Source organism: Hippopotamus amphibius, chromosome 15, assembly GCF_030028045.1.
Source record: "Hippopotamus amphibius kiboko isolate mHipAmp2 chromosome 15, mHipAmp2.hap2, whole genome shotgun sequence".
NCBI lineage: Eukaryota > Metazoa > Chordata > Mammalia > Artiodactyla > Hippopotamidae > Hippopotamus > Hippopotamus amphibius.
Genome location: NC_080200.1, coordinates 15,181,457 through 15,204,039, shown reverse-complemented (window position 1 = coordinate 15,204,039; position 22,583 = coordinate 15,181,457). Strand labels below are relative to the sequence as shown.

The following is a 22,583-nucleotide window of genomic DNA, read 5'->3' as shown; positions in this document are numbered from 1 at the left end:
AATGTGGGGAGACCAGAGAGGAACAGGGAGCTGGGGAAGATGGGGTGGGACATGGGAACACAGGGGGACAAAGGAAGAGAGGATGGGGCAGAGGAAGAGAGAGGGTCAGGGAAAGGGCATCACCGATGCAGGGACCTGAGGGGACACCAGGGAGGGCACAAGAGAAGTGAGGGCATGCAACGGTGAGGCATGGAGGAATTGGAGGGGCCCAGCGCCCCTGGAGTCCTGGGGGCAGAGCCTCAATCTCCCTGGGGGTGGGGCTCCAGAGCTGCCGGCCAAGCCCCGCCCCCTTCCCTAGGAGAGGCTGAGGGGGCCGGAGCACCAACAGTCGCCATGGAGACAGCCAGAGCCAGCTCCGGTAACCCCTGGCAACCAGACGACTGCCAAGAAGATGAGCTTTGGAGGATGAGGCAGCCCCTCCATCCGTTTCTTGGAAAGGGCGAGCCAGGAATTGGAGTGAGGGCTGGACCTCCGGGGATTCCAAAAGTGAGGGGCCCGTGACCTTGTTGTCCCCTACCCAGCTCCCTCAGGAACATAGGGAGGAAGTCTGCTCCACCCTGGTAGTCCCAGAGCGCCCATATACCCCTCCTGGGCTCTGGCCCTCGTCCTCCTGGACCTCCCACTTCCGAGCTGGAAACTGGGAAGGTGGGGGAAGCAACAAAGCCAGACTGGGACCAGGGCTCACCTATGCAGACGCCCTTGTCATGCCTGCCTCTCCCTCCCTGGAGGAGGGTGGTGGCTGCGGTCTCTTCCCCCCGCGTGGGTCATATGGGGGTGGGAGTGGGGACAATGGCAGCCAGACAACACCCCATCCCTGACTTAACAAGGGCCAGCCTCTTCCCAGCCAGCAGAGAAAGGCCCCTTTGTTGGCTCCGGGCACTCTGTCCCTACACCCCCTGCCACCTACAGTCAGATGGGCGGAGTGACCCCAGCTGGTCCTCAGGGGAGTCACGGCCAAGCTAGGAGCCCAAACGCCTTCCAACAAGCTCCCTTAGCAGCGACCCCTCCCCAGGGATGGGAGAGAGGCCAGGCGCCAATGTCACCCCCACAGTCACTCTCCAGCTGGGGAGGTGGCCTTCCCAGGCTCGCCGGAAACTGAGCAATTCGGTCGAGACCGCTTGGAGTCCGCACAGTCCAGCTTCGAAGACCCAGGCCGCGCCACCTCCCCCAAAGGCTGCGAACACGGCGTGGCCAGGCAGACCAGGCCTTTGCATCCCTTGATCGGAGGGTGGCGCTGACTCCAGACAGACGAACGGCAGCGACTGGGCAGCTCCTGCTTTTTCCCGGTAGCAGCGGACAAGCCAGTCCCACCGCCGCACCGACCCCGGACACCGATCCGGTTCTGAGCGCGCCCCGCATGAGCCGGAGGCGCAAGGCGCAGGAGGCCCCTGTGCGCCGAGCCTTCCCCGCCCGTGTCCTCCGCTCTTCTGTCCCCGGCTCCGCTGGGTCCGAAAGAGTGCGCAGCAGCCAAGGCCCTCCCACCGCTCAGGGCCCCCCGGTCCCGCACTGACCGGACCGGTTTCCCCACATCTTGAACATCCTACCCTTGTCGGGGTCCCCGAGATCCGGGCTTCCCCCAGCCCGGCCACACCCCCACTAACACCCCCACCCCGCCCCAACCGATAAGGGCACGCGGCGGCCCAGGATTCCGCGTCCCGAGCTCCTCCAGCCCTAGGCCCCCCACGCTCCAGTCACCCTGGTCCGCAGAGACAGAAAAGGGCGCGCGGCGGCCCTGAGTCCCCGCCCCAGAGTCCCTAACATCCCACCCCACCCCAGCCCGGGGCCCCCACGTCCCACCCCCCGGCAGCACTGACCCGAAAGAGGCGCGAAGTGGCCGCCGAGCGCAGCGCGGTCCAGCCGAGCGCGCCGAGCGCCAGCAGCAGCAGCTCTGGAGGCGCCAGGTGCGCGTGCTCGGCCAGGCCGCGGCGCGCCAGCCCCCAGCCGCAGTCCGCGCAGCCCCGAGCCGCCGCCAGCGCGCTGCCCCAGCCGCGCTGCACCAGCTGCGCGTAGCTCGGCATGGGCTCGGGCCCCGCCGGCCCCGCCGCGGTCCCCGCCGCCGCCATGCCGCCCGCTCCCGGCCGTCCGGGCACTCTGCGCCCGCCCACGGTGGCCGCCGGAGCCGCGCGCCCCGCGTCACGCGCCGCAGTTGGGCCGGGGGCGCGCCGGCCGGAGCTCGTGGGACGGAGGGGCGGGGCCGGCGCGAGCTCCGCCCCGCAGCGAAGCGGGGGCCGGGGCGCGGCGTTTACGATTTCGGGGCGCGCGGGAGCTGGGTCCCTCGGAGGCAGCGGCGGCGACCTCGGGCGTAGGCGTACAAGTCGCGGCGTTGTCGCGCCGCGTCCTGGAGGCGGGCCAGCGCTCGGGCTCGTTTTCCAGTGGAGGAAACCCAGGCGCGGGGGGGAGGCGGGAGTGGGTGGAGGGGGTGTCTGCCTGGCGCCCGACTGGCTTGAACTAGAGCAGGGTCGGAGCGGCCCCGTGTCCCCATCCCTCCAACCCGCTTGGATGCCCTTGCTCACCCTGGGCTCTTTCACCCCACCAGGCTGTGTCCGCGATATGGGGCACGGTGAACACCGGTAGGCCGTGCCCAGGACTGGCGATTCTCCCTTTCCCAGGCCCTCCAGCGTGCCTCTCTTGCCCTGTCCCACATTCAGACCTCACCATTCCCCGGCCTCAGGGCCACCTGCTGCTCTCCGTGTCCCTGAGGACCTGGCAGGCCTCTCTGCAGCTGGTTAACACAGGCCTTCATGGAGGCCAAGGGAGTGGGTGCCCAGGTGGGGGAACTCAGGCTGTATGCAGACTACCACTTCATTGGGATCACCCGCGGTGGTCTTCCACTATCCATCAACCAGGCCCTGTGTCCAAAGCCCCCAATGGCCATCACTAATGGCACTGGTCACCACCCTGGGGACCTCATCTCGCCTGCCACTGAAGCCTTCATCCCAGCCCCCAGGACTCCCACACACCTGTGCTCCTCTCTACCTCCAACCCAGGGGTCCTTCCAACAGCCTTTCAAGGTGCAAGTGCAGGAAATCAGTGTGGGCCCTGCAAGAGCCGGGCTGGGTCCCATATGGCCACCAGACTGTCCTGAAATTCAGGTGCACAGGTGAAAACGGGGGTGGGGTGGGGGTGGGGGAATCGAAAGGGCCCTCACCCCTCCTCCTTTCCCTCACCCCTCCTCCTTTCCCTCACCCCATCCTGCAGCATCCAATTCGCCCACCTTCATGTGTTCCCGGAATCCAGCCACTTCTCTGCACCTGTACAGCCTTATGCAGCCCTCGGCCACCCTCGTGCCTCCTGCCTAGTATCCTGGCTTCCTCCTTACCCAGGCAGAGAGGCCAGAGGAAACCTACCTGTCCCTCCTCTGTTCACAGCCCTCCATGGCTCCCATCACTCAGGGTAAAAGCCCACCTCCTCACTGAGACTCACAACCCACCCCCACGGCCTCCTCTCTCCACCTTTCTCCTTCCATTCCAGCCACACTAGCCTCACAGCTGGAGGTGGCTCTCCAACACCCCAAGCAGCCCTGCCTCAGGGTCTTTGTACTGGCCGTTCCCTCTGCCTAGAATGCTGTTCCCCAGGTATTGGCAGGGCTCCTGCTTCACCAACTTCAGGCTGTACCTACAAATGACACCTTGCTTGTTGCACCTCCCTGATCCTCCCCCATCAGTCTTCTCCTTGGCACTTGCCACCATCTGTCCTGCTGTACCCTCCTACTCATTATTTTTGAATGTGCGCTCTATGTGGGCAGGGGTTCACCTGTCAAGATAACGAATGCCACAGCCAGTGTGGCAAGCAGACAGGGGCTAAGGGGTCCCGCGCAGCTGGGCATGCCCTCCTAGGTCAAGTCGGGCCTGAGGCGCCCTGTACTGTCCCAACCACCCACCTCTGCCCTCCCACCCAGGCTCTATCTGGTCACTATGACACCCATCAGTAATGGGAGAGGTGCCGCCACTCACCAGCCCCAGCTCAGCCTCGAGTTTCATTTTGGCACAGCCCAGGTAGGCTGCCGCCGATGCGTGGGTGCAGAGCAGAAATGGGAAGTGGTTCCTGGTGCTTGCAGCTGGGAACCAGAGCTCCCAGGCACCAGGGGCTCCGTGAGGGGCTGCCGAGGTCCCAGGGATGGCTCCCATACCCTGCCCCACCTGAGCAGCCAGGCCTCCTCTTCCTCAGGGAGCTCATCCCAGCACTCACTCCCCTTACACATCACCGCCCCTGACGGATGCCCCTGCCCCGGAAGGCCTCTGCCGCATCTCTCCCCTGCTGAGCTCCCCACCAGGCTGGGAGGGGTTGGGGGCAGGTCCTGACGCTGGGGGTCCCTTGCTCTATGTCCTGTCTTGGCAATCAAGGACTGGGTTTCCCAAGGCCACCTCTGAGGCAGATGAGGCCAGGCTCTCGGAGCCCAAGTATCTTCTTTCTTTCTCCACCCAGACACTGGCCCAGAGACAAAGCCCTGTCCAGCTCACTGAGTCCAGTGTGGCCTCAGGGTCTTTGCACGGGCCGTTCCTACTGCCCAGGATGCTCGTCCCCCCAGAACCTGGTTTGGCAGACCCTTCTTGTTTGGGTGGACGCAGCTTGATGGTGACTTCATCCCAGAGGCCCCGGCCACTCCCCGCCCTCTCTGCTGTTCAGCTGCTTCTCGTCGAGAGGCGCTCACTATGCATCTCCCTCCCTGGGCAGGGAGCGCGATGCTGCGGCCACAGCAGCGCTCCAGGACCCACGGCCTCGACCACAGTGGGTACGTCCCGGCTCACGACTCACCACAGGGCAGCAAGGAGCAGGGGCCTTGGGGGGGGTTGATGCTTCCTCCCAGGGGGACCCGGCACACACCCTCCTCACTGGGCTGAGCTGAGGCCTGAGTGCTTCTGGCACCTTCACCACCACCCAGGGGTCCTGCGTTTAAATCCTGGTGCCCCTTGTGATGGCTGTGACTTCTCTGTGCCTCAGTTTCCCTGTTGCCACCTGCAGCTCGGCTGTTTGAGGGCAGGGCAGTCTGCTCACAGACCCTGGTCACCAGGGCCCCCTCCCATCTGAGCCCTGGTTCCCACCTGCTCCCTCAAAGTGGCTATAGCAAAGGTGGACCCAGCGGGGATACCTGGAGTGGAGACATTTATTGACAAAAGGGGGCCGGGCTGGGCTTCCAGTCTCTGCTTCTGGCCAGACAGCAAGTGCCTGATGGAGAGGGCAGCACAGCCCTGGCCTTGGGTCCCCGCAGCTCCGGAAGCGCGTCTGGGGCCGGCCTCAGGCGCTGGGGGCGTACTGCAGCACCAGCCGGTCAAAGTCGTTTTCCTTCAACATGAATTGGGGGCGGGGAAGCGTGGTGGGGGTGGGCAGAGAGAGAAAGGGGAGAACTTGTGAGCCAGGCCCCGAGTCCTGCGCCTTGCCTGGCAGGGCCTGAGGGGGCCTTGGGCTCAGAGATGGGCCGCCTGCATGGGCTCACCTTGGCCTGGTACTCCTTGATGAAGGGATGGGACCTGTGGGCGTCCTTCAGCTGGGACAGGTAGCGGTTTGTCACCTGTGGGGGAGGCAAGGTTAGCTAAATATGGGGACCCCGTGGTGACTCTGACCTACAGAGTAGGGAGTGTGGTGAAACAAGGGCCGCCCAGCTAGACCCAGGCAAGAGCCTTGGTTTTCCCACATTTTCTCCATTACTCACCCCTGGACCCTGGGGACGGGAGCACTCCCTGGCACAGAGCCTGTACTTGGCACATGGTTGAAGACTGCACCAGGTTTAGGGATGTGGGCTGGGCAGGGACCCAGGCCCTGGGAGAGGCAGGGGGCCAGAAGGAGAAGGCAGGTCGGGGGGCTGGGGCTGGGAAGGAGATGGATTTGTTCTGGGCACACTCTCTGGAGACGCCTCAGAGGCTTGGGGATTGGAACCAGGGTCCAGGCAGAGCCCACGCACCCAGCCTTGCCCTACCCCCAGGCCCAGCCCTGATCATATGGGGCTGGGGGCATCTGTCTGGCTGTTTCTCCAAAACTGGTAGCCTGGGGTTGTTCCTGCAGTAAGTGGGAGAACTGTCCTATCTGTCCTGCACCACCCCAGCCCTGAGGCTGCGTGGGTGGCTCTTTTACAAGCGACTGGTGACAGACCATCACAAAGCCCCAGGATGGGTCCCTGGCCGGCTGGGCCAGGCACCCAAATGGGACAGTGCCCCAGCATCCTCCTCCCCGCCCTCAGACAGGCAGGCTCACCAGGACTGCTCGCCTGGGCCCTGTTTCTCTGTCTAGTTGCCCACACCCAACCCTGAGGTGGCACAGGCTGGGTCCCAGCTCGGGAGCCCTGAGCCTCCGTCCACTCATCTGTAGGACCCACAGGGTAGCTGACCTGCAGCCCCAGCCAGGGTGGGGGCCCTGGGGGCGTACCTGCGACGCCACCTTCCCAGGGCCGATCGCAGCTGCGTCCACGCATAGGGAGCAGGTTTCTGCCCCAACCCCAGGCCAACCCTGAAGTCCAGACTCTGAGGCCCCGGCGCTCCCCCTGGAGCCGGGGCCACACCAGAGACCCCTGCCCACCCCAGGCTGGCAGCATGAGGGCCGGAAAACCCTCCTGCACCTGGCTGGGGGTGGGGAGGGTCCTACCTCAGGAGGCTTGCCCAGGTGCTGGGACAGGACAACGAGGTTGATCAGCGTCTCAGGGTGGCCGCTGTCCTGGCAACACAAGGGGACACCAGACAGGCAGGGTCAGCTCCTCCAGGCCCCTGGACTTGGCCCGCTCACCCCCATCTCAAGCAGGGCTGGGGCTGCAAGACCCAGCGTGCCCCCCTCACTGGCCACGCTGCAAGGCGGTGATCTCAGGGCCCTCCCTTCTGCCTCCCCACACCGGCTGCTTTCCCACTGAGCTTGTTGCTTCTTGTGCACACCAGACTGACACAGAGAGGCCCCTTGCTTGTTGCAATCTGGGAGGGGTGCATTTATTTATCACAGGTCTCAAAGTAACACAGCCCAGACCAAGGCGGGCCTCAGCCTATCACGGCCGAGCTAGCTGCTCCTCCTGCTGCAACCACGAGGCCTGAGACCGTGGGGCAGACCCCGCCCGCCCCGCCTGCTCCCTGGGGACCTTGGCAGGAAGCTGCGGGAAATTACCAGAACCTTCAGGCGGGTGACCTCACCCCACCCGCCCATATTGGGCTGAGGCACAGGGAACCCTGGGAATCGGCTCGGCCGCTGCCTTGGCCAGAAACCCCAGCCAGAGCCCCTGGGAGGGGTGAGGCAGCGACACGGCACTCAGGACACAGGGCGCCGCAGGCTTGAGGGACTGCATGGACCCCCGCCTCCTGCACAGACCTGGCTGCACCCCACGCTGCCCTTCTCTGCAGGCACCTGAATTCTCCCCACCAGCGCGGGGCACCTTGGTGGGGGAGGCAGCCCCATACGTGCAGCCTGACGACACCAGCCAGTGGGAGCACCCGACGAACTCCCCGTGGCCTGACCCCACTGGGCCAACAACCTTCTGATGACAGCGCAGCGCCACGCAGAGATGAGCAGGGAGAAAGCTTCCCATCGGTGTCACTTTCTCATGACATCCAAAAACGTTTCAGATGTTGGTCGGGGGAAGGCAACTGCGGCAGCCCCCAGAGGGCAGCGCTCTCAGGCCCTCGGCTCACCAAGGATGGACACAGGCGACACCTCCCGTCTGCGGCCTGCTCTCCTCTCGGCAGCAAACTGGAGGTGTCTGCCCCAAGCACAGACCCAGGTGAGGGATCACCTCAAAAGGCCCCGGGCCAGGAAGCCAAGGCATCAGTGAGGAGATGGGGCAGGTGTCCGCTCAGCTCAGGCAAACCAGGGACCAGGGTAATAGGATCCTCCCACTTTCGAGAGACGTTAGAAGGACTGTCATTTGCAATCCCGATTTTTAGTTGATTCGGCATTGAAATCCCCACGTGGCCACAAGGCAGGTCACGGGGTCCGTACCGCACCTGTTTCTCGGGTGGGGGGGGTGTGCCTGCCCGTACCTTGTCCAGCGCCTCCTGCAGCACACCCTCGGCGGCCTCCCACCGGCCTTGGGCCATGTGGCAGGCTGCCTGCCCGTTGAGTAGCAGCAGGGTGGATGAGCACTTATCGGCCATCTCTTGGAAGATGTAGTAGGCGTCCTGCAGCTTCTCACCACCCTGCAGGGACAGTTCTCACGTCACCACTTTGTCACCCCGCTGCCCGGCCCTACCCCCGCCTGCTCCCTCCTGGAGGGATCCCAGCACTTTGTGGAGACGACCCCCAGGGCGGCTGGCCTACGGCAAGCGGTCTTTGGACACCACCCCCCTTCCCTGCAGAGACCCCCGTGCAGCTTGTGCTGTGAAGGGGCCGAAGCAGCGTGCAGACCCCTCACACCCGGCTCCCCAAGCCCTCTGTTTACGGATTTGAAAGCCTCGGCTTTGAGAGGGAGGATCGGTGCACGGGCAGCTGGGTCGAGGTCTGAGCTGGGACCACGGGGACACATGGCCCATTGGGGTGGCCTCTGCTCCATGACCGGCAGCCCGGACCCCGACCACCCGGATTCTGAGTAGAAGGTTCTGTCTGCCTGGCAGACACAGCGTCACACTTGCAGGGGAGCCTGAGACCAAGATGTGCTTGTGAAAAAATGCTAGGCAACGGGAGAGGGCTGTTGGGGTTTGTCCCACTAAACTGAATGGATACCGCGGGGCGAGGCCTGAGCCCTGCAAAACGATGTGCGGATGCACGCGCACGAGGGGCACATTTTAATGGCCCACACAAAAGACCGACTCAGAGGAAGGACGCCAAATGCCCCAATCCAGAAACGGGGCTGCTGCCAGGAGAGGGGTGCCCAGGCATGCGGTGGGGGCGGTGGGAGGGCTGTGCTCGACTGGGGGAAAGCGCGAGGGGGACGTGGACACAGGGTGGGCGCCAGCCCTGTGCCGGGAGCCAGGGGAGGAAGCTGAGTGACCGCCAAGCCCAGGCGGGACCCCAGAGGAGTGTGCGATGCCAGGCTGGCTGGCTCCGTGCACCCTGGGGGGGCGGGTACTGCAGGGAGAGGGACACCGAATCCGGCTCCAGAGCCCCCCAGTCTGTTCACGCTGGCTCTGGCCGAGCCACTCGGCTGCAAGAAGCCAGAAGGGGTCCAGCCTGAGTGAGGCGGGAAACGTGCTGGGTCGCCCCAGGCTGGCGCTTCTCTGGGGGACTGGCCCCCAAAGAAGCAGGAGGTCCAGCGTGCCCGGGGAGCCCCACACCCGCACCCTCCCCACTGGAGCAGCCAGTGCTGGGCGCGGGCGGTCGCCTCCACCTCCCGGCTCCCTGGTACTCCTGTCCCCTGTGCCCCCGCCCAAGCCAGGCGCTCACCACAGCCAGGTTGACCCAGGCGGTGGCCAGCTGGGTGAGGGTGGCGTCTTCGTCCTGGTCCTGCATCTTCTTCAGCTCCTTCCTGGGGGTGGAGGAGAGAGGCGGGAAGGTGCCTAGTGGCTGAGTGGCCCATCACTGCCCCTCACCCGCGCCCTAGTTCCTCACGAGGCCCGGGACGTCGGGCCCCAGCCTGGCCACCCCCCACCCACGGCTGCACATGTCTCTGCGTGCTTGTGAAGCCCACCCCGACCCTGCAAGATGGGCCCCACTGCCTGCCTCGCAGAAGGAAACTGAGGCACAGACCGTGATGCCCCTTGTCCCAGGCAACACCTTGCACAGAAGGGCAGGTAAACAATGGTGCAGTCACCCCAATGGACTAGAATGAAATTAATGGAGAAACGTTCGTGTCACTGATAACCTGAGCCATGGGGAGGGCTCCGGGTGGTCCCCATGCCAAATGCCCCCTTGAAGACAGAGGCCCGGCTGCTGGAGAACACAGGGTCCCAATACGGCCTGGTCATCGCTAAGGAACCCCCAATGGCACAAGCCACAGCCCCGCGGCCCCAGGTCGGGAGGGGCTTACCGGGCAAGGTCCAGGCGGTCTAGCTTCAGCAGGATCTGCACCGTCGTGGCCATGCTGTGGAAAGGGTGGGTGGTCGGTGAGCCCCAGCCCCACTCCACCCTCCCAGCAGGAGCCCGCTCCCTGTGAGCACCACTTCTCAGAAATTTCTTAGGAGTGCTTGGGCCACCAGCCCCGCCCTACAGAGGGGAACACTGAGGCTGACCACCAACCTGGCGGGGCTGAACTCAGACCCGGGCGCCGCGCACTGCACGGAGCACCCCGTCGCCGCCCAGGCCCTGCACTCCCGCCTGTCTCTGCTGAGCACGCGCGGGCCAGGAGCTCCCAGGGGATCCCCAGGCCTGCGGCCCGCTCCCTGCCCACCCTGCGGCCACCCATCCCGCCTGCACCCTCCTCCCCTTTTCAAACGCAGTCCCAGATGAAGCGCCGCGGGGAGCACCTGCTCCCCACCTTCAGTGCCCACACCCACTGACCCCTCTCAGGCCCAGAGGGCTGTGACCGCGGATCACTAATGCGGCCACGTGTTTCCGCGTTTTCCCACCACAACATGACCCGGTACCCAGACCAGCCCGAGGGGGAGCCTGAGAAACATGCGTGGGGTCCACTGCCTCGTCAGCCGTGCACCATGCCTACTGAAAAGCCCCCTCTGGATCGAGGTGGGACATAAACGGATATGAAGGAACACGTGGTGACCAACTAACCAAGGGGAGGCAGAAACCAGAGCGCTCACGGGGGGAGACCGGCTGCGCCCTCCAGGGCTGGAGCCCTGGTCGCGGAGCGCTGGACACAGCCCAGCCCAGAGCCACCTCCTGGGGTGGGGGTGGGGCCGACTGCAGGCCGCACGGGGCCCCAGCGCCCAGGCCTGGTGTGTCCCGAGGACCGGCCTCAGGGGAGGGCCTGTGGGGGCCCGGGGAGGACACAGAAAGGCCAGGGCCCAGGGCACAGAAACACAAGGCTTCATGGGGGAAGGGAGGGGACAGAAACCTCGGGCAGAGACAAAGGTGCTTTCTGCTCTGCTGCTGGGAACAGAGGGCTTCCAGCCCTGGGTGCTGTGTCCTCGGGGCAGCGGCCCAGCCGTGCGGAAAACAGTGTCTCCTGGACTGAGAACAAGAGCTGCAGCCTCAACAGGAGCCCTGCGCCCCACCCCAGCCCCGCTCTTTCAGAGCAGCCCCCCTCGCCGTTTCTATGACGATGGCTGATGAGGCCCTGAGCTGCCTGGACACCAAAGGGGCCGCTCACGCTGGCCGTCCCCCGGGTGCAGGGTGGCCACTCACCACTCCAGGCTGTCCCCTTGGTGCAGGGTGCGCAGGGCTGCATCCGGGTTCTGGTCGTGGAAGTAGACGGAGGCAGCCATGATCAGGAAGGTGGTGTTGGTCACGTCCACGCTCCGGCTCATCTCTCGGTCCAGCTCGGCCACGATGGCATCCCTGCAAGACAGGCGGCTCAGGGCCAGAGGCAGGGGCGGCCTCACCCCCGTGGGAAGAGACAGGCCCGGAGAGCGCGAGTCAGGCCCCCTGGGGCACAGAGCGACAGCGGGCAGGGTGGGCCCAGCGGTCCCTGCCGAGCTCCCTGGGTGCTGGTCTCGCCCCCTTCCCACCAGGCACCCCCAGCCTCTCACACAAACAGGGAAACCGAGGCCAGGAGAAGTGGGGTCGGGTGCTCCAGGCCCCGTGGGGAGATGTAGGGCACGAAGGGCCACGCCTGGCTCTGCCCACGAAGCAGCACGAGTGACTGGCCAGGCCTCGAGCTCCCCCGGCCTTCAGTGCTCGGGGGCAGAGGTGTCCACACGGCCCTGCGTGCAGAGGGACATGAGGCCACACAGGTGAACCTCACACTGGCGACGTCACCAACTATGCTGAGGAGGCCGGTGGTCTCAGCAGAGGGGCCAGCTCCACCTCGGTCAGCATCGGGCCTGGGTCCTGAGGGCGGCAGTGCAGGGGGACGCCCCAATGCCAGGGAGGCTGCCCCCGGTTCCCGAGCCTGCTGTGCTGGCTGCCCCCAGCACGTGGGCGCTGTGCTGGGTGGGGGGCCGGCAGTGACCCGCCGGGCACCCCCAGACGCCGCAGGGCACCACAGCCTTCGTCTGCTTGACTGAAACAAGGAGCTGTGACCCCTTGTACCAAAGGGCTGCAGAGCGGTTAATGAGAGAAGGGCCCGGCCCCGTGTCACCGCTGGATAAACGCTGTGGCTTGCGACCCACACAGTCTCAACAAACGTTTCATGCGGGTTGCTGGGGGCTGGCGGCCAAGTGCCTGTGTCCCTGAGGGCCCCTGCAGGGCAGGGACGTGCCTGTCCCTCTCTCTGCGCCCACCAAAGAGGTGCCTGATGGACAAAGGACTCCACATCTGAGTCTGTTCCCCACGCGGCACGGCAGGACCGTCTACAGGGATCACACGGGCTGGGTGTGAGGAGCCCAGGGCCACCTCACAAAGCTTCCTGCCTGGTTCGGGGCTCACAGGCTGTGAGCACTCTGCTTGCTTGTCCTTGTGACATTCGTGTCCTACGCTGTTACTGGAACACGTGGTTGTCCTCACGGGCTCTGGGGCTTTCTCTGCCACCTGCTTGCCGGGCGGTCTGCATGGGGCGGTGGCCAGTACCACCAGGACAGGTGCGCCGAGAGCCACTCTGCTTTCCTGAGCACCTGCTCCACGCCGTGAGCTTCCTGTGGGCTTTCTGGAATGCTCACAGCAGCCCCGGGGCTCCTTCCCCTTTCGAGAGGAGCATGGGGTTTGTCACCCCGGCTAGAGAAGTGCAGAGGGGGTGAAGTGACGGCCGCAGGAGGCCACCTGTCTTAGCATCCCGGGGCTGCTGTCACCACAAGCACCACAAACCAGGGAGGGGATTAAAGCAACAGGGATTTATTCTCTCCCGCTTCTGGAGGCCAGTCGTCTGAAATCAAAGTGCCAGTAGGACTGGTTCCTTCTGGAGGCTCCAAGGGAGGATCTGTCCTGGGCCTGTCTCCCAGCTCTCAGAGCTGCGGCAGTTCCTGGCTCGTGTCTGTTTCACCCCAGTCTCTGCCCCCGTCTTCGTGCGGCCTCTGCATCTGTCTTCTCTTCCATCTCTTATGAAGACACCAGTCACCAGATTTAGGGCCCACCTTATACCCAAGATGATCTCAAGATCCTTAACCACTTCCATCTACAAAGACCTCCATTTCCAGTGAGGTCAGGTTCACAGGTTTTGGGGGTCAGGACACGGACATGTCTTTTCAGGGTCCTCACTCAGCTGCCACGGCTTAAGCCTCTTTGGGTAAATCCCCCACGTCTCTTTGTGGATGAAGGAGCCTGATCACAGCGGGTGGAGCGCAGGGCGCTGCCCCCCGTGAGGAGCAGAGGTGGAGGGGGTCCCAGCACACAGCTCTACCCACACCTGGGACTCACGATGGCTGCAGCAGCCCCCGAGGAAAGCGCAGTGTCAATAAGGTCATAACCACCGCCTGGGCTAATAAGTTCCACAGGGCAGAGAGCAGGGGAGGGCCCAACTGTGAGGCGTCACCGTGCTGTGAGGGGTGGCGTGGAAGGGCCCTGGGGCTGGGCTGGGCCAGCGGGGCTGCACGCACAGAGCAGAGTGTCTCCCTGTCGCGGGCTGGGCCACCCCAGCCTTCTATCCCAGCCGCCCTCTGCGGAGCGTTTCACCTCCGAAATCCCAGGGGGGCCTCATGACCAGCCCATTCCGGGGAGGCGGGGAGGGGGGACCCGAGGTGCAGAGGGGCCGCGGGGCCCGCTGGGTCAGGCTGGGGCTCCACGCACAGGTGAGGCAGGGCCACACGCCTCCCACCCGCAGAGGCTGAGCTCGCGTGCACCTGGGCGAGCACCCCAGCTGGCGAGGAACAGCCCACGCACCTGCCTAAGCAGAAACCACCTGAGGCCAGCAGGGCTGGACCGTGAGCTGTCTCAGACCCCACACTGAGCAGCAGAGCACAGGCGGGCCTGGTCCTGGGATGCTCAGTGCCTCCGGGTCCCCGCAGCCCCGAGCCCTGCCTCTCCTGGCCATCGCCCGAGGGAGTCTGATGACTGCTGGTCTGTGGCACGAGGTGGACACCCAGCTCAGGGTGAGGACCTGGCGTCCCCTCCCACCCTCCACCTGGGCAGAGATGAACGACGGGTGGTGTAGCCGCCGCTCTCTCCCTGGCGCAGTGGGTGAGCAGCATTGGCTGGAAGACTGGATTCAGGGTCCCCACCCTTGTGTCCCGGGGAGGCCCTCTTGGCAACGATGAGGCCCTCACAGTCCCCAGGGATCTGTACACAAGTCCTCTCTTTCTGATCCCCACCCCACCCCTCAGAGACCCCTTTGAAGCAGGGTCCACTGCTGCCCCCCACCGTGCAGGTGAGCAAAACCAAAGCTCAGAGAGGTAAGAGGGCAGAGGAGGGATGCCAACCAGACATCCTCTGCCCGCCCAGGCCCATCCACTGTGCCCCAGGCCCGCCCCCCGACTCAAGCTCACCTCCGGCTGTCGCTGGCCAGGTACTCGGCAAACATGCGCACGGCCTGGAGCTCGGGGGCCGAGGAGGGCTTGATCTCATCCAGGACCACCCCGTACTTCTTCTGTGGGCAAGACAAGCACGCGGTCAGCCCCGCCCCACCTCCCCACGGGATTTACCTGCTCTCAGACCCCGGGAACACGCGAGGGCTTCTTGGCTCCAGCATCGCCCTAGTGGAGCCCCAGATCGGAGGCCGGTGCCCACTCCTCCCAGGGACCCGCCCGGCCCGCAGGTGCCGTGCCCACCGGAGCGCACCGCGGAAGCCTGCACAGCATCGCCCGTGAGCGGTCGGGCCACGCTGCCCACCGCTCTAGCTGGAGACCCCGGCAGGTCACCGTCCAGCTGCCGGTGGTGAGGTGACAGGGTGAGGGCCCCGCCAGCTCTGAGGGGGGCGTGTCACCGGAAGCAGGGGGTCTGGGCATGTGCTTCTGTGGAGCAGAACGTGCACCCCGCCGACAGACACCCGGCAGGGAGGCCACTGCAGGGAGAGGAGTTGGAATCAGGGACCAGTTTCTGTCCCTGATTTTTCAGTCTTCCTTTCTAGGTAATTTCAGTATTTTCATTGCCATCTACACGCGTTCATCTTTTAAAGATACACACATGTCTACGTGAACATATTCAAGGAGATTCTGGGGCGCGCTGGGGCACCCTTCTCTGCTGGGGGCCACACACAGTGTCTGGGCCCCGGCTCCACCCGGGAGGTTGGTTGGGGGAAGGTGAGGAGGGCCTGGTCCACAAGGGGGACGTCCCATCAGGCTCCAGAATGCTCTGCAGAGGGAAAGATGCAAACAGATCTGGGAAGCCACCCGAGGCCTGCTGTGAGGCAGGGGCATCTGTGGAGCCATGTGCCCATGACAGAGCCATCTAGGGCCATGGCTGGGGGACAAGGCTTGCAGGAGGCTGGCGGCCATACCTGTGTTGGTGGGCCTGGGGTGGGAACGGGGCAGGGCACAATTCGATCCTGTCTGCAGAGTCCACATTGTTTTTAGAACAGGAGAATGCAGTCTTACTGTGTTACCAAGGTAATGCTGCTTTTTAAAAACCCTAATATCTATGGAAGCAACCTAAATGTCCATCGACAGAGAAATGGATAAAGATGTACATGTATACAATGGAATATTACTCAGTCACAAAAAAAGAACAAAATAACGCCACTTGCAGCAACACAGATGGACCTAGAGATTGTCATACTGAGTTTAGTAAGTCAGATGTAGAAAGACAAATATCATATGTGGAATCTAAAAAAAGGCTACAAATGAACTTATCTACAAAACCAAAACAGAGTTACAGATGTAGAAAATAAACTTATGGTTACCAGAGTGGGGTAAGGGTGGGGAAGGAGGGATATACTGGAAGACTGGGATTGACACATACATACTACTATATGTAAAAGAGATAACTAACAAGGACCTACTGTATAGCACAGGGAACGCTACTCAATACTCTATAAAGGCCTATATGGAAAAAAATATAAAAAATGGTGAATATATGTATTTGTAGAACAGATTTACTTTGCTGCACACCTAACACAGCACTGTAAATCAATTACACCCCAATTAAAAACAAAACCAAAATCTAGTGTCTAAAACTGTGGGTTCTAGTTAGTAACAGGATCAATGTGGGTGCATCAATGGTAACAAAAGCACCCCACCAACCTAAAATGTTAGTAAGAGAAAAGGCCTGTGGGGTGGGGGTGGGGATTTGGAATTCTGTTTACCACCTGCTCAGTTATTCTGTAAACCCAGAACTGCACTGAACAAGTAAAATCTATCGATGAAGTAAAAAAAAAAAAAAAAAAAAGCAAGAAATCCCAACAGTGGCCCTCTGGCCTGCTGCTCCAGGGCCTTAGTGACACGGCCACTCACTTGTGGTGGCCACACGGGCGGCTCGCGTTCCCTGCCCCCACCGGCACCCTGTTCCTTACTCCCCTTTCCCAGGGCGTTGGCAGTCCTGGTCGAGGGGCCACACTCACCTGCGCTAGGTATGCCCTGTACAGGAAGACATCCCTCTCCACATCTCTCTCCGGGCTTGACGGCTGCGGAAACAAAGGCAGGTCACAATTCTGGGGGGCTATGTGACCAACAGGCCCTCAGAGGCCAGACGTGAGCAGCTCTCCCAATGGAGTCTGGGCCCTAGTCCCGGACCTGGCTCTCAGCTGCCTGTGACCTTAGACAGCAGGACAGCAGCCTCCACGGAGGGCACGCAGTGTGCCGGGCACCTCATTCTGTCCCACTGTGGCATCCCCCCTGGGAAAGGAGGCTCGACCGTCACCCCCATCTGTCCAGGAGAGGATGCGGGCACCAAAAGCGTTGAAACCGCTCCAGCCACACCACACAGGCCAGGGCAGAGCCCACGCTTCCGACCACTGGACACGTGGCTGCTTGTGCCAATGGGGAAGGACCCCAGGTTGCAGCGGATCACAACGGAAGCTGCTCCACGGTACGGGTGGTCCACGGACGGCAAGGGGTGGGGGTGGGCGTGGGGACGGGAACGCCCTGATGCCCAGGTTTGTACAAGCTTAGAACACAGGCCTGGGGGGATTTCTATCCGGAGACGGATGGTTGATACTGGAGAAGAGGTGGGACCCAGCGGCAGATGTGTGAAAGAGACTTTATTTTCTGAAACAAACACTTCCATGCTGCTTTTGTTTCAAAACAGTCTTTTTTTTTTCTTTCTTTGGCTGCACTGGGTCTTTTTGTTGCTGCGTGCGGGCCTTCTCTAGTTGTGGCGAGCGAGAGCTACTCTTGGATGTGGTGTGTGGGCTTTTCAGTGCGGTGGCTTCTCCTGTTGCAGAGCATGGGCTCTAGGCACGCGGGATTCAGTAGTTGCAGCACGCAGGCTCAGTAGTTGTGGCACGTGGGCTTAATTGCTCCGAGACATGGGATCTTCCCAGACCAGGGCTTGAACCCGTGTCCCCTGCGTTGGCAGGCGGATTCTTAACCACTGAGCCACCAGGACAGTCCCCTTTAAAAATTCTTTAAACATGACAAACAGAAGAGATGAAGGTTTGCCTCGCTCAGAGGACCCTTCTGGGAGAGCTCAGCTTGGCTGCTGCAGCACAGCGATGTCTGGGTCTAGCCAGGCTGGGTGAGACCTTGGGGACTGCCCTGTACTTGGGGACGAGGTTCACGGGCCACATTCCCTCAGCCCAGGCACTGCACAGAACCCAGAAGCAGGTGTGAGGTGACCTCACACAGGGTTCGCTCTGAGACTGTGAAGAAGGCCCCCAAGAGGCTGTGGGAGACGAGGGACCCTTCTCCAAAGGGAGAACAGCTTTGGACTATGCCCCGGGGTGCTGGCTCATTTTCTGTAGGCCCCATAGTGCCTGGGGTGGGCAGGCACAGAGCAACTCAGCCCAGAGGCTGTGGGGGTGCTGGGACAGGCCACCTGGGGGCTGGCAGAGGAAAGTGACATGGGAAGGGGCCCTGGCCACCTCGGAGTCACCACTCCAACAACCTCCAAACCACAGGGCCTGGGGAAAAACACAGAGAGAATGAACGGCCTGTCCAGCTGCCACAGCACAGGGACAAACAGTGTGAAGCCTCACCAGTGGAACTACGCCAGGACTGCCCTCCCCAAGGCTGAGAACCAGACTCCCAGTCCCCAGGCCTTCTTCCCAGCCTGAGGGGGTGAGGGCGGTGAACGTGTCCTCCTCCCAGGCCAAGGGAGACTGTGAACAAGAAGCCTGGCTCCTGGTGGCAGCTGGACTCAGGCCAACTTCGCTGCAGGGTCCTAACAACTTGCTCTGGCCTTGGTGGCCAGACTGGGGATGCGGCCATGATTTGGAACACAGTGTCTTCCAAATAAGTGACTTTCAAATGACCCTCAGAGGTGGACATGGGTGAGGACAACCCACCTGCGGTCTGCACACCACCTTCAGTAAAAAAAAAAAAAAAAAAAGAGAGAGAGACAAATGCTGGCTCTTGGTGCCTTTGAAGCAGGGATACAGTGTGATGCCCTGCAGGGGACCAGGGTCCCAAAGGCAACTCTGAGCCTCCGCTGCCCTCTCTGTAAAACAGGCACCACCACTGACCCTGCAGGACTGCTGAGGGGGTCACCAAGACCCCACATGCGGACACTCAGGACTCTCTTCTCAATCAGCCAAAGCGAGAAGAGCTTCCGGGAGGCGTAAGCAGGACAGATGTACAGATCAGGGAACCCCAGGGGCTGTGATGCATACCACCAGGTGAGCGGTCTGATCTCCAGTCCTGATAGCTCATCACAATTATCCGGGAGCTCAGAAACCAGAAAAGCCAGGAGGCTCACGTGCACCAATGACGTCCTACCCCGGGGTGGCCTCAGACTGCCTTCAAACAGCTCAGAGGTGTGGTCAGACCTGACAGCAAGGGGTACCGTCCAGGGAGGTCAGTGATGGGGTGTGGGAAGGGGCATCACCTCCCCTCCCCTTACCGGCCATCAGTGTCACCTGCCCACACTACAGGGTCAGCTCCCGGAGGCTTTCTTAGCTGCTTCATCCCTAACACCTGTGTGATGCCTGCCACCTGGTGGGCACTGGAGAAACGTCTGACAAGTGGGGAAACAAATATGACGGTGCCAGCACTGAGACGCACCAGGTGTTCTACAGAGAGGCACATCAGGTGCCTGTGTGAGGTTGCTGGGGCTGCTATAACTAACCACCAGCTGGGGCTGGGGTGGGGTGATGGTCCTTAGAACAACAGAAACTTATTCTCTCATGGTTCTGGAGGCCAGAAGTCCCAGATCAAGGTGTCAGCAGAGCTGTGCTCCTTCCACAGGCTCTCTGGGAGGATCCTTCTTTGCCTCATCCAGCTTCTGGGGGCTCCAGGTAGTCCCTGGCCTGCGGCTGCATCACCCCAACATTTGCCTGAATCTTTTCTGTTTGCCTCAAGCCTCTTCGAAGGACACCAGGGCTCCCCTGGTGGCACAGTGGTTAAGAATCCGCCTGCCAATGCCAGAGGACACGGGTTCGAGCCCTGGTCCGGGAAGATCCCACATGCTGTGGAGCAACTAAGCCCACACACCACAATTACTGAAGCCTGCACACCTAGAGCCCTAGCTCCGCGACAAGAGAAGCCACTGCAATGAGAAGCCCGTGCACAGCAACGAAGAGTAGCCCCGACTCGCTGAAACAAGAGGAAGCCCATGTGCAGCAACGGAGACCCAACGCAGCCAAAAAAAAAAAAAAAAAAAAAAGGCTCAGCAGGGACAGGACGCCCACTCTTCTGGATGCATGAGGGAGAATCTCTTGGTTTGGTGCCAGCACATCTTTACCATGTTGCTAAAGAGGGTGCAGTTGCCCCAGCTCTGAATCTGGGCCACAGTGTGCCTCGAGCAGGAGTGACTGCTGATCGGGTTTCCTTTGTTTTCCATCACTCTCTACGTACAGCAGGTCACACTGGTTCTTTCAGCAGGGAGATAAAGTCTGCATGTTATGACACAGTGAGACTGAAAGAACACGCTGCTGTAATGTAAGCAGAACAGACACGTGGCAGAAGGTGGGAGGCGGATCGTGAGTGTAACGCCGAACCTCACAGGGACGCTACTGAGATGAATGTCATCGTTCCCATTTCACAGCAGGGGAAAGTGAGGCTCACACAGGTGCAGTGACTCAAGCCTGGCTGCAGAGAGAGCACAGAAGAGCCAGAATCTGAGCCCAGGTCTGTCTCAGTCTTCTCATGGTCTACACTAGGCCAGCAAGGAGGCACATGACAACCATGGTGCTGAACGGAATAAGGGCCCCCAGAGATGTCCACGCTAGTCCCTGGGACCTGTGAACGGTTTACGTTACATCACAAAAGGGACTTCGCAGGTATGATTAAGATTACGGACCTGGGACTTCCTAGGTGGCGCAGTGGGTAAGAATCTGCCTGCCAATTCAGGGGACAGGGGTTCGAGCCCTGCCCTAGGAAGATACCACATGCCGCGAAGCAACTAAGCCCGTGCGCAACAACTATTGAGCCTGTGCTCTAGAGCCCGTGAGCCACAACTATTGAGCCCATGTGGTGCAACTACTGAAGCCCACGCACCTAGAGCCCGTGCTCTGCAACAAGAAAGGCTACCACAATGAGCAGCCCCCACTCGCCGCAACTAGAGAAAGCCCGTGTGCAGCAACGAAGACCCAACACAGCCAATAAAATAAATAAATAAGTTTATTAAAAAAAAATAAAAATTATGGACCTGAAAATAGGGAGACTATGCTGGGTTACCTGGGAAGGTCCAGTCTAATCCCAGAAACCCTTAAAAGCAGACGACTTTTAGACAAAAGGAATGAAGGAGAAGGGGAAATTTGAGAGACTCCAAGTGAGAACCCTGTGGCTGGTTCTGAGATGGAAGGGTGATGTGCGAGGTTGAGGACTGGAGAGAAGAATCTAGAACCCTCCAGGAGCTAAGGGTGGCCCCTGGACAACAGGCAACAACTTGAATAAGTTAGGAAGGTGGTTCTTCCCCAGATCCTCCAAAAAGGACAGAGCTGGGCCAACACCTTGATTTTAGCTTGGTGAGAGCGGTGTTGGACTTCTGACCTATAGAAGCTGCAAGGTAATAAACATGTGTTGCCTTAAGCTGTCGTCTGTGGTAATCTATCACAGTGGCAATGGAAAGCTAATACTAACGTGCAAGTGTTATTTCAACGAATCCTAACCTTTTACTGAAGTCTGTTTGAGGTTTTAACCCCCATCACACAGAAGACATTCAGGGACGTGGGGGTCACTGCCAAAGGCCAGAAGGGAAGACAAGCCTTCTCAACTTCAGAATCTAACTTCCTCCCAACCCTCTGACTGCCTGTGTGAAGACATCTGCCACTCCTTTGCCTGGTGCTCCAATGGCCTCCCACACCTCCAGAATAAAATCCAAACCCCCGCTGCAGCCCCCCAGGCCCTGCCCCTCGCTCTGCCCACCTCATTCTTCATCTCCCCCACCGTGGTTGCCCCGCTTCTGCTACACCAGCCTCTTACGCCTTGACTACATGGAGCTCACCCCTGCCTCAGGACCCCTGCAGCAACTTATGGGGTTAGATCCTTCTCAAGGTTTGGTCACAGGTTCAAACGACAGTCAGAGAGGCCTGATCTGACCACTCCCACGTGAAGCAGCCCCGCCCCCATTTCTGATCACCACTTTTTTTCTCCTGGTACCCCTTTGGGCTCAAGATGTAATTACATATTCACTTGATTTTTTACGTGTTTACTCTCTTCACAACACTAGACCATGAGGGCAGGCAAAGACCCTGTCATGTTTACTGCTTTAAAATATTCTCCAGTGGCTCACTCTCAGAGTAACAGGACCAGCCACGTCCCTCCCCAAAAGGTGCTAGTAGCGGCCCCTGGTGCCCGCTCTCCTGTCACCCACTCGCTGCCTGGGCCCTGCCTTGCAGAGCTACATCTTCTAGCTCTCAAACAGCCAGGCTCCATCCCACCACCTCCTGACATCTTGTTTATTTACTTGTTTACTGTCTGTCTCCCTTGAGAGCTGAGGTTTCCAAGAGAGCTAGCTGGGAGTTTTGTCTATGTTGTCACTGCTTTGAGCCCAGCACGAATACAGTGCCTGGCCCCTACAGATGCTCAATGAGGAATGGATGAATGAATGAATGACCAAGTTAGAGGAGAAATAGCCTGGCTAGTGGGGGAAGGTAACGAGCGAGAAGCCATTCCTCTCTTCAGCCTCCCCGTTATCACCTGTAAAATGAGGATAAACAACAGTCCCTACTGCACGGGTATGGAGGGCATGGCGGCACAGTGTGGGCGCTCAACAAATGAAAACTACTATTATTGTTGCTGTCGTTATTATTACTACTTTACCATAGTATCATCACCATTGCTATTAGTACTATAGCGGTATAAACCCCTCTTCCGCAAACGCCTCCCAAGGCACAGAGGGAGCGCTCAGAGAAGTATCATAACGCGTTCCTGCTTTGAATTTTGTCACGGGATAAGGATAATTCCTCACCGCGCTCTGGAGAAATGTGGGGGGTGAAACGGCGCGAGGAGAAGAAGGGATTTTTTCAGTCAGAGCGCGACCCGCAGCCACCAGGAAGCGTCTTCCGCCTCCGCCCCCAGCGTCCCCCAGCCCCGGAGCCGCCGCACCTTCACCCGCTGCGCCTCGTTGATGCACTGCTGGTAGCTGCCAATATAGAAGGCATTCTTCACGTCGAACAGCTCGTCCACCTCACCGGAGCCGCCAGAGACAGGACCAGGAGCCGGAGGAGCCATGTCCCTGCCCTCTCACTCGCTCCTCTTCCTGAGAGACACGTCGGCCGGAAG

The 22,583-nt window shown here is 61.1% G+C and overlaps 2 protein-coding genes across 9 annotated transcripts in view; both read right to left on the bottom strand.

Annotated features, from left to right (window-relative positions):
* Positions 1 to 5,223, bottom strand: part of CERS1 (ceramide synthase 1) — a 23,044-nt gene extending 17,821 nt beyond the window's left edge. The window contains exon 1 of one of the 7 annotated variants that reach the window (XM_057708470.1): positions 5,090 to 5,223. In XM_057708470.1, coding sequence (XP_057564453.1) covers positions 5,090 to 5,104 — 15 coding nt within the window. In that variant the 5' untranslated portion in view covers positions 5,105 to 5,223. Of the gene's footprint in view, positions 1 to 685; positions 785 to 907; positions 1,062 to 1,814; positions 2,291 to 5,089 lie in introns of those variants that run through there. The other 6 variants (XM_057708469.1, XM_057708471.1, XM_057708474.1 and 3 more) reach the window with 6 other exon arrangements.
* Positions 5,087 to 22,583, bottom strand: COPE (COPI coat complex subunit epsilon). Of its 2 annotated transcripts, XM_057708476.1 has the most exons (10): positions 22,407 to 22,583; positions 16,322 to 16,384; positions 14,313 to 14,413; positions 11,143 to 11,295; positions 9,872 to 9,925; positions 9,289 to 9,370; positions 7,950 to 8,105; positions 6,577 to 6,645; positions 5,435 to 5,509; positions 5,087 to 5,283 (listed from the first exon to the last, which is right to left on the bottom strand). In XM_057708476.1, the coding sequence occupies exons 1-10, from the start codon at positions 22,530 to 22,532 to the stop codon at positions 5,236 to 5,238; spliced, it is 927 nt and encodes a 308-aa protein (XP_057564459.1). In that variant the 5' UTR covers positions 22,533 to 22,583; the 3' UTR covers positions 5,087 to 5,235. The 2 variants fall into 2 exon arrangements, with proteins under 2 accessions (XP_057564459.1, XP_057564461.1); XM_057708478.1 differs by lacking the exon at positions 6,577 to 6,645 and having other exon boundaries at positions 22,407 to 22,570.